The sequence below is a fragment of the Ziziphus jujuba genome, chromosome 9 (assembly GCF_031755915.1).
Source record: "Ziziphus jujuba cultivar Dongzao chromosome 9, ASM3175591v1".
Lineage (NCBI taxonomy): Eukaryota > Viridiplantae > Streptophyta > Magnoliopsida > Rosales > Rhamnaceae > Ziziphus > Ziziphus jujuba.
In genome coordinates, this window is record NC_083387.1 from 21267029 (window position 1) to 21280000 (window position 12972).

Genomic DNA, 12972 nt, shown 5'->3' on the forward strand with positions numbered 1-12972 from the left:
GTCAACTATAGGGTCCACTTGCTTAATCCTGATTAACACGGGTCAAATTTAGTCAAAGTGCAAAAATTTTCAATACACCTCGGTACTTGATATTACACTAGCTGTATGCAGCCTTCGATGTTCACCAATTATCCTTGACATCATTGCAATTCAGAAAACTATTACTCAAACTCTTCCTCTTTTAACTTTTTGAAAGCATAGAGTTAATTTTTCCTTAATGTTTAAACAGACAAAACAGCACGATCTGTCCTAAGAAGCTTATCAAATTGGCAAGGAAGTGGTAGAAGAGAGCTACCACAAGGAGAAAAAGATTTCATTTCCAAGGACCAATGACAGTCTAAACTCTATAGCTGATAAGGGCCATTTTGTGATCTACGCCATGGATTAAACCCGCTTTGTGTTGCCATTAGCATATCTAAACAACATCATTTTTCGGACGCTATTCAAAATATCTGAAAAACAGTTTAGAATCTCAAGGGTCGTCCTATCACGTTGCCATGTGATTTAATCTTCATGAGTTACATAGTTTCACTCATCCAACAAGGAGTGGATAAAGATTTGGAGAGACCTTTACTAAATTCCATATCTCCAAGTTTATGCTCATTGTCTACTAATTTCCATCAAAGGCATACAGAAACAATTACTTGTTTTTGGTTACTAAACACATTCATGCTCAGATTTTGTAACCGGAGTAATTTTTTTAGACTTGTTATGTGCACAATTCTATAGTTTCTGTATCTTAATCCAATATTCTTTTTTGAATACTTTATATGTAAATATATCTCGAATTAGTTGTTGTTCTTCAATGGAGTGGATGAACTACTTCCTCATGAAAATTCATAAGATTTTACAGAAGATTATATCTTTACGCTTAGTTTTTTTCTGCAGCTTAAAGGTGGCTGAAATTTTCATTTCGCGTTCATTTGGAGATAATTGATCCTTTCAGATTTCCTTCTAGGATTCATTGTTTATCTTTTAAACGTAGTGGCCAGCAAAAACTTACCATTCATAAAAATTCCTACTTTATCTATCAGAAGTTCTGATCAGTTTGCAGACTTTATAAAAGTTCAAAGACATTTTCTACTCTGTCATCCTACTTGGTAGGTGTGATTTTGATTTAAAATTATTTACTTATTTATTTACTTGTGCAAATGAATGCAAATTAACTCTGTTTATGTGAATAGTTTCTTCTTTCACATTTGAAAACAGATCATTTAATTTGTGCCTTGCATGTTTGCCGTAGTAGTAATTCTAGAGACAGTCAATTTGGCTTAAGTTCACAAACGATGACATCATCCTTAATGAATTTCTGGTTACATAAATAAAGAATGACTGGATTAACAAAACTAGAATAGGTTATCGATTTATATGATGTTACTAGTTACAAGATAGGCAGACTGTGACCTCCAAAACTATGATTCTTTACCATTTTTGGCAAGGATTCTATGCAGAGTGTTGGAGTACAGCTATATTCTTTTTACACTAGCAAATTAAAGCGTCCAAGTCAAACACTAAAGAGGCACAGATTGTGACAAACATTGTCGATAATTTTCGAGGAAATATTATAGTCTAAAAATTCTACTTGTGCAAGGTGATTTTAAACAAAATAAATTAAACTAAACAAAGCATATCTTTTCCCAATAAAATGGTGCCAAGCATTGTGTCCCCTTGCGTTGGAAATCCCAATAAAATGGAAGTTCCAAATAGTATTGTGTCCCCAAGCTTGTGGTTATTTAGGTACTCCAAATTTCATTTTATTTTTTATTTTTTATTTTTTATTTTTAATATCACTGAGAAAACAAAATAAAAGTCCCCAAGCTTGTGGTTATATAAGTGCTCCAAATTTCTTTCTTTCTTCCTCTTTTTATTTTTTTATTTTTTATTTTTATATCGCTCAGAAAACACCATATAATCTCATCTTCTTGATCCTTTGTCCTCAAAATTTTCCATCTCAAACTGTATTCAAAGGGGACAACATGATCAGCCCCAAGAAGCTCATTAGGATGGCAAGGAAGTGGCAAAAACTTGCTGTGCTAAGCAGGAAAAGAATATCTATTCCAAGAACAACTGAGGATATGGATGCAGAAAATTCTTCTAAATTATCAATGGTTGACAAAGGCCATTTTGTTATCTACACAGAAGATCAAAAGCGTTTCGTGATGCCCTTGGCATATCTCAACAATGACATCTTGAGAAAGCTCTTCAAGATGTCTGAAGAGGAGTTTGGATTATCGAGCAATGGGCCTATCATACTGCCTTGTGATTCAACTTTAATGGAATATGTAGTCATGCTTATCAGACGAGGAATAGCGAAAGATTTAGAAAAGGCGTTGCTTAAATCCGTTGATACCAGTCGCTGCTCATTATCCTCTTCTTTTCATCAAGGAGATGCAAGCCATCCTTCCCTAATTTGTGGATACTAGAAGAAAATTATGCTAATTATTGATTAATTTTGTACATGATCCACAGGAGGATAGTCATTTATAATTTGTAAAATCCCTTGATTGTAAACTACTTATGTAGAACTAAGTTTGATAATTTTCTTGCATGTATTGGTGAACATTGAAAAGAGACTTAAGAAGTTTCATCTCAAGTAAACTATGATAATTGCTACATTTTGTGGTTCATATATACAAACACATGTACCCGATCTCATATATGTTACTGGTCACTATTCTTCATCCCCAAATCAACTTTGAACTTTCGCACTCTTTCAAATATATATTGACACTGGATGTCCATTTTCCTTTGCCAAAAGATTGAATGTCCTTTGTGATTTCTTTTGCTAGTAGTGGAAGTTAAATACATTCTTTTGTTAACAGATCAAAATCCTCACTCCTTGATTTTGTTCCATCTTTCATCTTTGTTTATTGTTGTCTTTTTTACCATAGATTACAATTTCAGCAAGGTTTTATTTTAAATTCCTGCTTTAAGTTGAAAAACTTGATTTATGCATAAATTAGTTAGTCACTCAAAACACTGATAGTGTAAAATTTTTTGAGCCTTGAAAGTCAAAACTTATCTGAAAAGTTTTAAAAAAATAAATAAATTTTTTAAAGTTGTGCCACACAACACTTTGGTCATGTTCATCTCGAAAATGACTTTCAGCATGCTGATATAGCTGTGAAAATATACATCAAGGACAAATCATAATTTTACAATGGATAATGATATAAATTCAGTGTGTCCTATTTAGAAGACATGAGTGATATTTTCAAAAGAATGCATTGTATCAAGCCAAATTCCTTCTAAACCACAACTTCTAAATTCATCTGCTTATATATGTTGATGTTGGTTCATGGAAACTAATTTTTGACTTATCATTAACACCGGTAGGACTTGCTGTTTCCTGATTTTAAAGGCGCAACGCATGCATAGAAAGGTATAAGATGAAATCAACAAATTGTGCTCCAAAAAAAATAACAATGCTCACCATACAAGCATATGCTTTATGCTAAAATCAATCACATGCTTAATTATTTCGCTGTGAAAGTGAAAACCCATTGGATGTGGTCTGATGTAGCATCTCAAAAAACAATATTGGACCTAACTCATGAAAACTTTGATTTCTTAAAAGCGACCAGACATGCACAGAAATAAGACAATCTCTTTGGTATAATAGTCACGTGGTCATTCATTCCACCTGGCCAACAAAAATGAGACAGGATTAGCACCTTAGTAAGTTGATTTGAATGTGATCCACAGTTCATATTCTAGTCCTATGATTGTAGTAGCTCATTCTTGTATAATTGTATGGTTCACAGTGACTTGGTGTAAAGTGATTATACAGGACTTGGCATGTCCTCAAACCATAAGATAGAGCATGTGATGGGCATAGAAAATTTTGCTCCTTCAATATATGTTAAAAAAAAAAAAAAAGGTTGCCAAGTAGCAAATTATAACTACCACCAAATATCCTTTTCCAATACAACATACCACATGGCGTGTCAAATCTCCAAACAATGGAAGCCACAAAATATGACTTTGTCCAAAGCCTATTTGTATTTAGGCAATTGAATCACCTCCTTGGATCTGCACCCATCTCAGCAAATACCATTTCAGCATTCTAAGAAGAGCCAAAGTCCTTCCTTTTCTTTCTTGAAGTGCGAGAACATGATCAGCACCAAGAAACTCATAAATATGGATAGGAGGTGGCATAGGTTATCTTCTAGAGGGAAGAAAAGAATTTCCATTCCCAAAAAGGTTAAAAATGTCAATGCAGAGAGTTTTTCTACTTCAACATCTTATTTAGCAGACAAAGGCCACTTTGTCATTTACAGTGCAGACCAGAAGCGTTTTATGCTGCCCTTAGCATATCTCTGTAACAACATCTTCCGAGAGCTATTGGAGATGTCCGAAGAAGAGTTTGGACTGTCAAGTGGCAAGCCTATCAGGTTGACTTGTGATTCTATTTTGTTGAATTACGTAATCCCTCTTTTCCAAAGGGGATTGTCTGCAGAGTTGGAGAAAGCTCTGCTAAACTTCATTTCTACATGTCGCTTTTCATCGACGTCCACTTCCTTCCAACATGATCATCTTTCCCACCAACAGCTATTATGCAGTTACTGAATAGATCATACTTGAATATTGTATAGTTCTAAACTAGTTCATAATTTTTTGTACTTAATTAATAATGTACTAGCTAGTTTATATTGAAATACTTTCATGAGAACCCCCTTTTCCTAAAGTTGATTCTCAAGTATAATGATGGATTAATCTTAACTTCCATGTAATTCTCTTTTGAACAATTTCACATATATAATGCTATTCTTCATTACGACCGAAACATATTCAATGAATTGTGTCAAGATCATTAAATTGGCATGAAAGTGGCAGAAGAAAGCAGCCACAAGGAGAAAAAGGAATTTCATTTCCAAGAATCAATGGCAGTCTGAATTCTGTAGCTTATAAAGGCCATTTTGTGATCTACACTACGCCATCAATCAAACACATTTTGTGTTTCCATTAGCATATCTAAACAACATGATCAGATCTTTCAAAAGCTTCACAAAATGTCTGAAGAAGAGTTTTGCATCTCAAGTGGTTGTCCTATGACATCGCCTTTTGATTCAATCTTCATGAGTCACATAGTCTCACTCACCCAACAAGGAGTGGCTAAAGATTTGGAGAAAGCTTCACTAAATTCCATCTCTCCAAGTTGCTGGTCTCATCTACTAATTTCCATCAAAGACTTTGGAGATTTTGTGTATACAATTCTACAGTTTACATCTATCTTAATCCAAGATTTAATTTTAAATACTTCATAGATGATGAAATCTTCAATTAGTTATTGTTCTACAAATGAGTGGATGAAGTTTCTATAAGAATAAGGACCAAAGTTTTACAGAGGACTATATCTTTATGCTTTAAATTGTATTGCAGATTAAAGGTGGCTGAAAATTTTCATTTCAAATTCATCTGAAGATAATTAATCCTTACATATTTCCTTCTAGGATTCATTGTGTACCTTTGAAAGGTAGTAGCGAGCAAGGACTAACCATTCAGAAAGTTTTTTCTACTTTGTCAAAATCAGAAGTTCCCTAATAATAGTACTAATATGAAGCTAGTTTGCAAAATTGCAAGTTTACGTTTGTATCGAAATGCAAATTAACTCTGCATTGTGAACGGATTTCTTTTTTCCTATCACATTTAAAAACAGGTCATCTAATTTTGGGTTTTTACAAGTTAATGTCACAGTAAAGTCAAGAGAATGCGGTTCTTTTATGTTAAACAATGATGAAACCTTCTTTAGAAAATAGGGAGATTGTGACCTCTACGTCTATGCAACTTGCCTCTTTTGGAACAGGTTCTATGTAGAGCATTGGAATGTAGTAATCTATTTCACACTAGCAAATCAAAAAGCAACCAAGTGAAAAAATAATTGATTAGGACAAACATTGTTGATAATTTCAAGCATAATCTTAAATAATTCTACTTTGGTAAGGTGATTTTAAACAAAAATAACTACGAGTTATCCTTTTTCTTAATTTACTAGCTCCAAACTTGATTCATTTTCTCTCTTAACAATTTTGCGTTCATTCTTATGCCTGTAATTAGCCTTGGTGAAGTCCGACCTGTTTGCAAGAGCGACTAGACAGGCCAGCTGTGTCCATTAGGTAGAAGACAGAAACAAAGAAGTGAAAATATCCAAAACTATGTTCCCTATTGATCTATTGGTTTCCAAACATCAATAACTGTGATGATCATGCACATATCTTTTCCAATATAACTAATCACATGCTATTGCATTGGAAACCCCAACAAAATGTAGGTTGCAAATAGTGGAGTATCCAAAGCTTGAGGTTTTTATAAGTAATCTAGTCCACAATTCTTTTTTTTTTTTTTTATCACTCAGCAAGCAAAATAAAATCCCATCTCTCTAATATTTTTTTCTCATATTTTTCCATCTCAAACTGTATTCAAAGTGAGACAACATGATCAGGCCCAAGAAGCTTATCAAGATGGCAAGGAAGTGGCAAAAACTTGTTATGCTAAGCAGGAAAAGAATATCTTTCCCAAGAACCAATGAGGATTGGGATGCCAAAAGCTGTACTACATCATCAACTGACAAAGGCCATTTTGTTATCTACACAACAGATCAAGAGCGTTTTGTGATTCCCTTGGCATACTCAACATTAATATCTTGAGAGAGGTCTTCAAGATGTCCGAAGAGGAGTTTGGATTATCAAATGATGGGCCTGTCACACTGCCTTGTGATTCGACCTTGATGGAGTATTTGGTCATGCTCATCGAATGAGGAGTAGCGAAAGATTTGGAGAAGGCATTTTTCTTAACAATTTTCTGCATTTACTGGTGCACATTTAAAAGAGATTTAATAAGTATAATCTCTAGTAAACTCCTATAATTGCTACATTTTGGTTCATATATACAAATATAAGAACCAGATTTTGTCTTTTCTTTTTTTGGTAACAGTACCAGATTTCATCAAACATGAATTAACAACTTAATCAACTCAGAAAGATATATGTTATTAGTCACTATTCTTCAGAACCACATCAACTTTAAAATTTCAAGCTTTATCAAATTATATTAATACTGGATGCCGATTTTCCTTTTGCTTGTAATGGAAGTGAAATGCATTCTTTTCTCAAATAGATTAAAATCCTCACTCCTTGATTTTGTTCCATCTGTATTTGTTGTTGCCTTTTGACCATAGATTACAATTCCATTATATGTTTTACTTTAAATTCCTTCCTTAAATTGAAAATTTTGATTTATGAACAAAGTTTGTTGATAGTATTCTCTTAATAATACTATTTAATTTGTTAGTTGGTTACTCAAAAACCTTTTATGTTAAATTCTGAAGCCTTGAAAGCCAAGCTTTATTTGAAAAGCCAAATAATGATAACTTTTTAAAAGTTCTTCCAGAAAACACTTTGGTCATGTTCATCTGAAAAGTGATTTTCAACATGTTTATATAGTTGTGAATGATTTACTCCAAGGACAGCTCAGAATTTTACAGTGAATGAACACATAATGATATAAATTCAATGTAGCCTATTAAGAAGACATGAATGGTACTTTTAGAAAGATGCATTGTATCAAGGCAAATTCCTCCAAAACCACAACTTCTTCTAGATTCATCTGCTTATATTGGTGGCATAATTCATGAAAATTGATTTCTGGCTTATAATTAACACCCATGGGACCTGCTGTTTCCTGAATTTAAAGGTGCAAGACATGCAGAGAAGAGTGTAAGATGATATCCACAAACTGTGCTCCAAACAAAATAACAATGTCCACCATTCAATAATATGCTTTATACTAAAAACCAATCACATCCTTAATTGTTTCACTATGAAAGTGAAAACCTATTTGATATAGTCTTGTGTAGTATCTCAAAATAACAATATTGGCCTACCTCATACAGCTTTGATTGCTTACGATGAAAAAAAGCATGCCCAAAAACAAGATAGCCCAAAAACAAGATAATCTCTTTGGTGTGTGGTCACATGGTTATACATTCCACCTGGCCAACAAAAAAAACCAATCACATCCTTAATTGTTTCACTATGATAGCGAAAACCTATATGATATAGTCTTGTGTAGTATCTCAAAATAACAATAGTGGCCCACCTCATACAGCTTTGATTGCTTAAGATGGAAAAAAGCATCCCCAAAAACAAGATAATCTCTTTGGTATGATGGTCACATGATTATGCATTCCACCTGGCCAACAAAATGAAGCATGATCACCACCTTAGTGAGTTCTGAATGTGATCCATAGAGAAGTTGGTTCTAGAAATAAGATTCCATGTTCCTATTCTAGTCCTATGATCATTTTAGTAAGCTCATTCTTTCTTGATTGTATGGTTCACAGTGATTTGTTGGCAAAGTGATTATGCAGAGGACTTGGCTTGTCTTTAAACAATAAGACAAAGCATGCCATAGGCATAGAAAATTTTGCTCCATCAATATGGTTTAGTTGCCAAGTAGCCAATTATACTAACCACCAAACATCTTTTTCCAATACAACTTATCACATGGTGTTGCATGGAAAATCACCAAACAATGAAAGCTACAAAATTTGGTCTTCACCCATCTCAACAAATACCACTTTCGGCATTTTAAGAAGAGCCAAACTCTTTCATTCTCTTTCTTGAAATATAAGAAAATGATCAGCTCAAAGAAACTCATCAATATGGCTAGGAAGTGGCATAAATTAGATTCTAGGAGGAAGAAAAAAATTTCTATTCAGGTTGAAAATGTTAATGGAGATAATTGTTCTACTTCTACATCTTATGTAGCAGAAAAAGGCCATTTTATGATCTACAGTGTAGACAGAAGAGTTTTGTCCTGCCTTAGCATATCTCAATAAAAACATCTTCAAAAAGCTATCAAGGATGGCTAAAGAAGAGTTTGGAGTGTCGAGTGGCGGGCCTATCAGGTTGCCTTGTGATTTTGTGTTCTTAATTCTTCAATTATATAGTCATTCTATTTCAACAGGAAGGGTAGATTGATCATCTTTCCCACCAACAGCTATTGTGCTATTACTGAATATATATATATATATATGTATATGTATCATACTTGAATTTTGTATAGTGCTAAACTAGTTCAGATTTTTTGTACTTAAATGATGTATTAGCTAGTTTATATGGAAATACTTAAATGAGAAACACCTTTTTTTTTTTAATTTTTTCAAGTATAATGATGAATTAATCTTTAATTATCATATCTCTCCCTTTTCATTAATTTCACATGTGTAATGCCATTTATATCTTTAATCTTCATGACGAATGAATAGTTTTCAATGAATTATATGAAGAGAATTGGGAATTCTAGTTATTATAACAGCACAACTGCAAGTATAAAATGAAAAGCCAGAGGCAAACTTATATTTTCATACAACCAAAATTAGTGCAACATATCCCATTTTACTTGAGAATGAGATTTTTTTTTTCTTGTCTTTTTTCCTTTTTAAGTGAGATTTTTTAGACTTTAGCCTTTTCATCTTTCCTACCTTTTAATTTAGAGATTATCTACTCTATGGAAATTGATGTATTGTCATACGAGAGAAATTTAGGACATTACATTCATTCTGGTTAATTTTGTGTTTACCAAAAAATCTGAATTAAGTCACAATGACCCTCTAGCTTAAGGGAGACATGAATCATAGAATTCTCAATCAGAGCAAGTTTTAGATTTGTTGTAAGTGGCATAGGGAGGAAACTCTATGAAACACAAGCCTGCCAATGGAAGTTAACCTTTATTTCCGTACCATGACTTATGTTAAAGCATACAAATGTTGTCGAACCACATACTAAAAACTTGAGCAAATGGTGGAATTGTACTTAGTAAAGTTGTAAGATCCCACATCAGTTGGAAAGGGGAACGAAGCATACCTTATAAGAGGGTGTGGATACCTTTTCCTAGAGAGGCCTTCCCTAAAGGAGTCTAGAAAGGCCTTCCTGATAGAGAATGTAAAACTGTGAGGGGTAGGATTGGGCTCACCACCTAGCTTCCAAAGCGGACAATATCTCGGTTGGGCTAAGAAGGCCCAGGCCAGTGGAACTGGCAGGTGAGGAGTGGGACCCCTAACCACAAAGAGGCCTTTTAAAACCGTGCGGGTTGGGCCCAAAACGAACAATATCTTATGCGGATGGACTGGGCTGTTACAAAAGTAAGCATGAAGCTAAAGATGAAGTATCCAAAATAGGCCAGGCACTAGGAAGACATTTTCTCTTGGACTATCATGGTGATGCTTCTAAAAAGATGTTCAAGAGCAATCGGACCAAGGGCTATTAGTTAGCTTAGAGCAAGTATCTCAGTAATATAAACAAATTCCTTGGTAATTTTGTTGGAAGTAACACAAAACACAAATTTGCAAAGCCACATAAGAAGAAATTTTATATTTTCTAGAATATTAGGAGTCATGTTAGCATTACCTTTATGAATAGATATATGGGTGCTATAGGAGGTTTCACCTTTAAGAAGTGAAGTATCAATGGAAATGGTCTCATAAAACTCTAGAGAAATGATGAATATGATCAAACATGAGGTTGAATGCCAATGAAAGTGGTTAAATCTAGAAGAGTTAGAGTCATCATCCAAAACCTAAAGTTGAAAGAGTTGGTCATGGTTGATCAAAAGTATAGAGACAGCAATAAGAGCTTTATCACATGGGCTATCATAACAAAAAATTTCAAGAGCATAATATATTCCAGATGATTTCCAAGTTTTACCAAAATGGGGTTTAAGCTTATTGAACCATGATACCCATGAAGAATTTGAATGAGGCCATTGTAAATGCTTGGCACCCAACCAGTTACTCTAACCTAGTTGGTCTTTTGAGTAAAGAGGAAAAGGCTTATAATGATGGTCTATGTCTGAATTGTAAGTGGATTGGAATTTAGTAGAAATATTTCCTTTTTAAATCTTATATCAAGAAAGTATTCTCCTTTTCCTTCATCTCTAGGAGATAAGGCTTAGGTGGATATGTCTTTAAGGGATTGATTAAAAGCACCTTTTATGATGCTAGCAAATGATCTAAGTTGACCGTGCTTGAAGTCAACCTTCATTTGATTGGAATCTTTGGATTTTTGGGGAGCTTTTAGGAGGATTATTTGCATAGTAAAATCAAAAGTTAGAAAATAACATTTAGGAAAATTTTCAAGCGTCAATTCAAGTAAGCAAGAGAAGGGTAGTAGAACGTGAGTTCTTTGACCATTTATAGCTAGGATATTGGTGTGAAGGAAGAGTTTGACTTGATAAATATTTGGAGTTCATGGTTTATGAATTCAAAGCTTCAATTTTTGGCTTTGGAAGAAGAGCTCAAGTGGGAGCTTAAGAAGAACCTTTTTGCTTTATTTATTTTAAAAAATTTTGGCCAAGGTCTTGAACTCCTGTATGGGTAAAAGGAGTTGCAGGTGGGAGTTTATGTGTATCACGATGTAATAACCTATACCAAAATACCCCTATTGTGCAAGTTTGATCATATTTGACAAAGTAGACCATAAGTGGGTCTCAGATTGACTTTTTCTATGGTCAAGGTTTTGGTTTGACTAATGTACAATTGTGTAGAGCTCTTCAATATGAATTTATACTACAACCCGTATCAAAATTCCCCTGTTGTACAAGTTTGAAAGGTTTGACCAAGTCGACCGTATATAGGTCCTAGGTTGACTTTTTCTATGCTTAAGATTTTTGGTTTGACTAATATGTCATTGTGTAGTGCTTGTCGATATGAGTTTCTAGACTGGTGGCACGCCTAATTGTAAGTTATGGATAAAAAGTTATGATTCTGAGAAATTTTAAACATTAGTTTTATATCAGTGTCTAAAGCAGTCTTAGATTTTTATATGTTAGTGACCCACGACCCTATATAATTGTGGGAAACATGCATAACAAGAAACAAATCCCAAAATACTGATTTAGTCCTCCAAAATTTGAGAAATTTCGCCCCAAACCCACAAGTTTGAACCAGATCACCTCGAACCTGTTTAACACCCAATCATGTCATTGCTGTTTTGTCCAATTTCGCCCACCATCCTTATACACATGCCAGATAGGGAGAAAGATCACTTGATGGTGAGCTCAACCATGAAATTTCACGGTGAACCACCGGCCAATGTGCCCAGATAGTGCCAGTGAAGTCGGCGACGGTTGACGAAGTGGGTTGCCAGAGTTTTTGGATTTTTCGATTGTTCTAGGCCAACACACACACCTTTTCCCCCCATTTTTGAACCCTTTGAACTCATTCTTATGCTCCGTATGCCAAGATTCCTTACTGTTTGAGAGATACATCAATGGAAAATTTGGTTGAGTTTTGTGACAAGTTTTTGGGCCACCGATGTCACTTTTGAACCTAGGCAAGCATATCATTGTATTTTTTTTTATCTCTTAGGCATTCCATTGATATAAAATTTGTGAATTTTGGACATCATTTGATACTTTTTCCATTTTTGGACAAAATTGGTCAATTGGATAAAATTAAGTTAGATTAGTGTAATTAAATATTAATAGAACATCATTAGAAGGTTCAATTTTGAAAGATTGGTCTTCAGGTGAAAAGCTCCAATTTTTAGTACTGGATCCTAAGCGTACTCTGTATAATTAGACTACTCGGTGTCCAATGTATGTAAATTTTATAGTTTTACAAATCATTTTAAGACCTTTGGTATACATCAATGTCTTTGGTTTACTTTTTGAAGCCTGAAAAATATTTTATTATATTATAGGCACTCCTGTTGAGTCTAGAGGCGATCTTGTAGGAGAGCAGGAGTAAGCATCTACAATATAATGAGTGGTTATATCTTTTTAAAATATTTTGGGTATGATAGTATAATGCATATGTGGTTTGAATATTTTATGTATATATCATTTGATTTCAATGTTTATTTTATGCATATATAAATATCCACTTGTACATATATGATGTGATTCCGCCTGTACCCATTCAACTGACTATCCACTGGGGTACGGGTCCTATACAAATGAAGATGGAGCCAA

General features: G+C 34.0%; 2 protein-coding genes across 2 annotated transcripts; both read left to right on the forward strand.

The window, feature by feature from the left end:
- Positions 1-1976: 1976 nt before the first annotated feature.
- On the forward strand, positions 1977-2423 carry LOC107427305 (auxin-responsive protein SAUR68). The gene has a single exon (XM_016037683.3). The coding sequence runs from the start codon at positions 1977-1979 to the stop codon at positions 2421-2423; it is 447 nt and encodes a 148-aa protein (XP_015893169.3).
- A 1646-nt stretch (positions 2424-4069) lies between these two features.
- On the forward strand, positions 4070-4652 carry LOC107427306 (auxin-responsive protein SAUR64). The gene has a single exon (XM_016037684.4). The coding sequence runs from the start codon at positions 4114-4116 to the stop codon at positions 4567-4569; it is 456 nt and encodes a 151-aa protein (XP_015893170.3). The 5' UTR covers positions 4070-4113; the 3' UTR covers positions 4570-4652.
- Positions 4653-12972: the final 8320 nt, after the last annotated feature.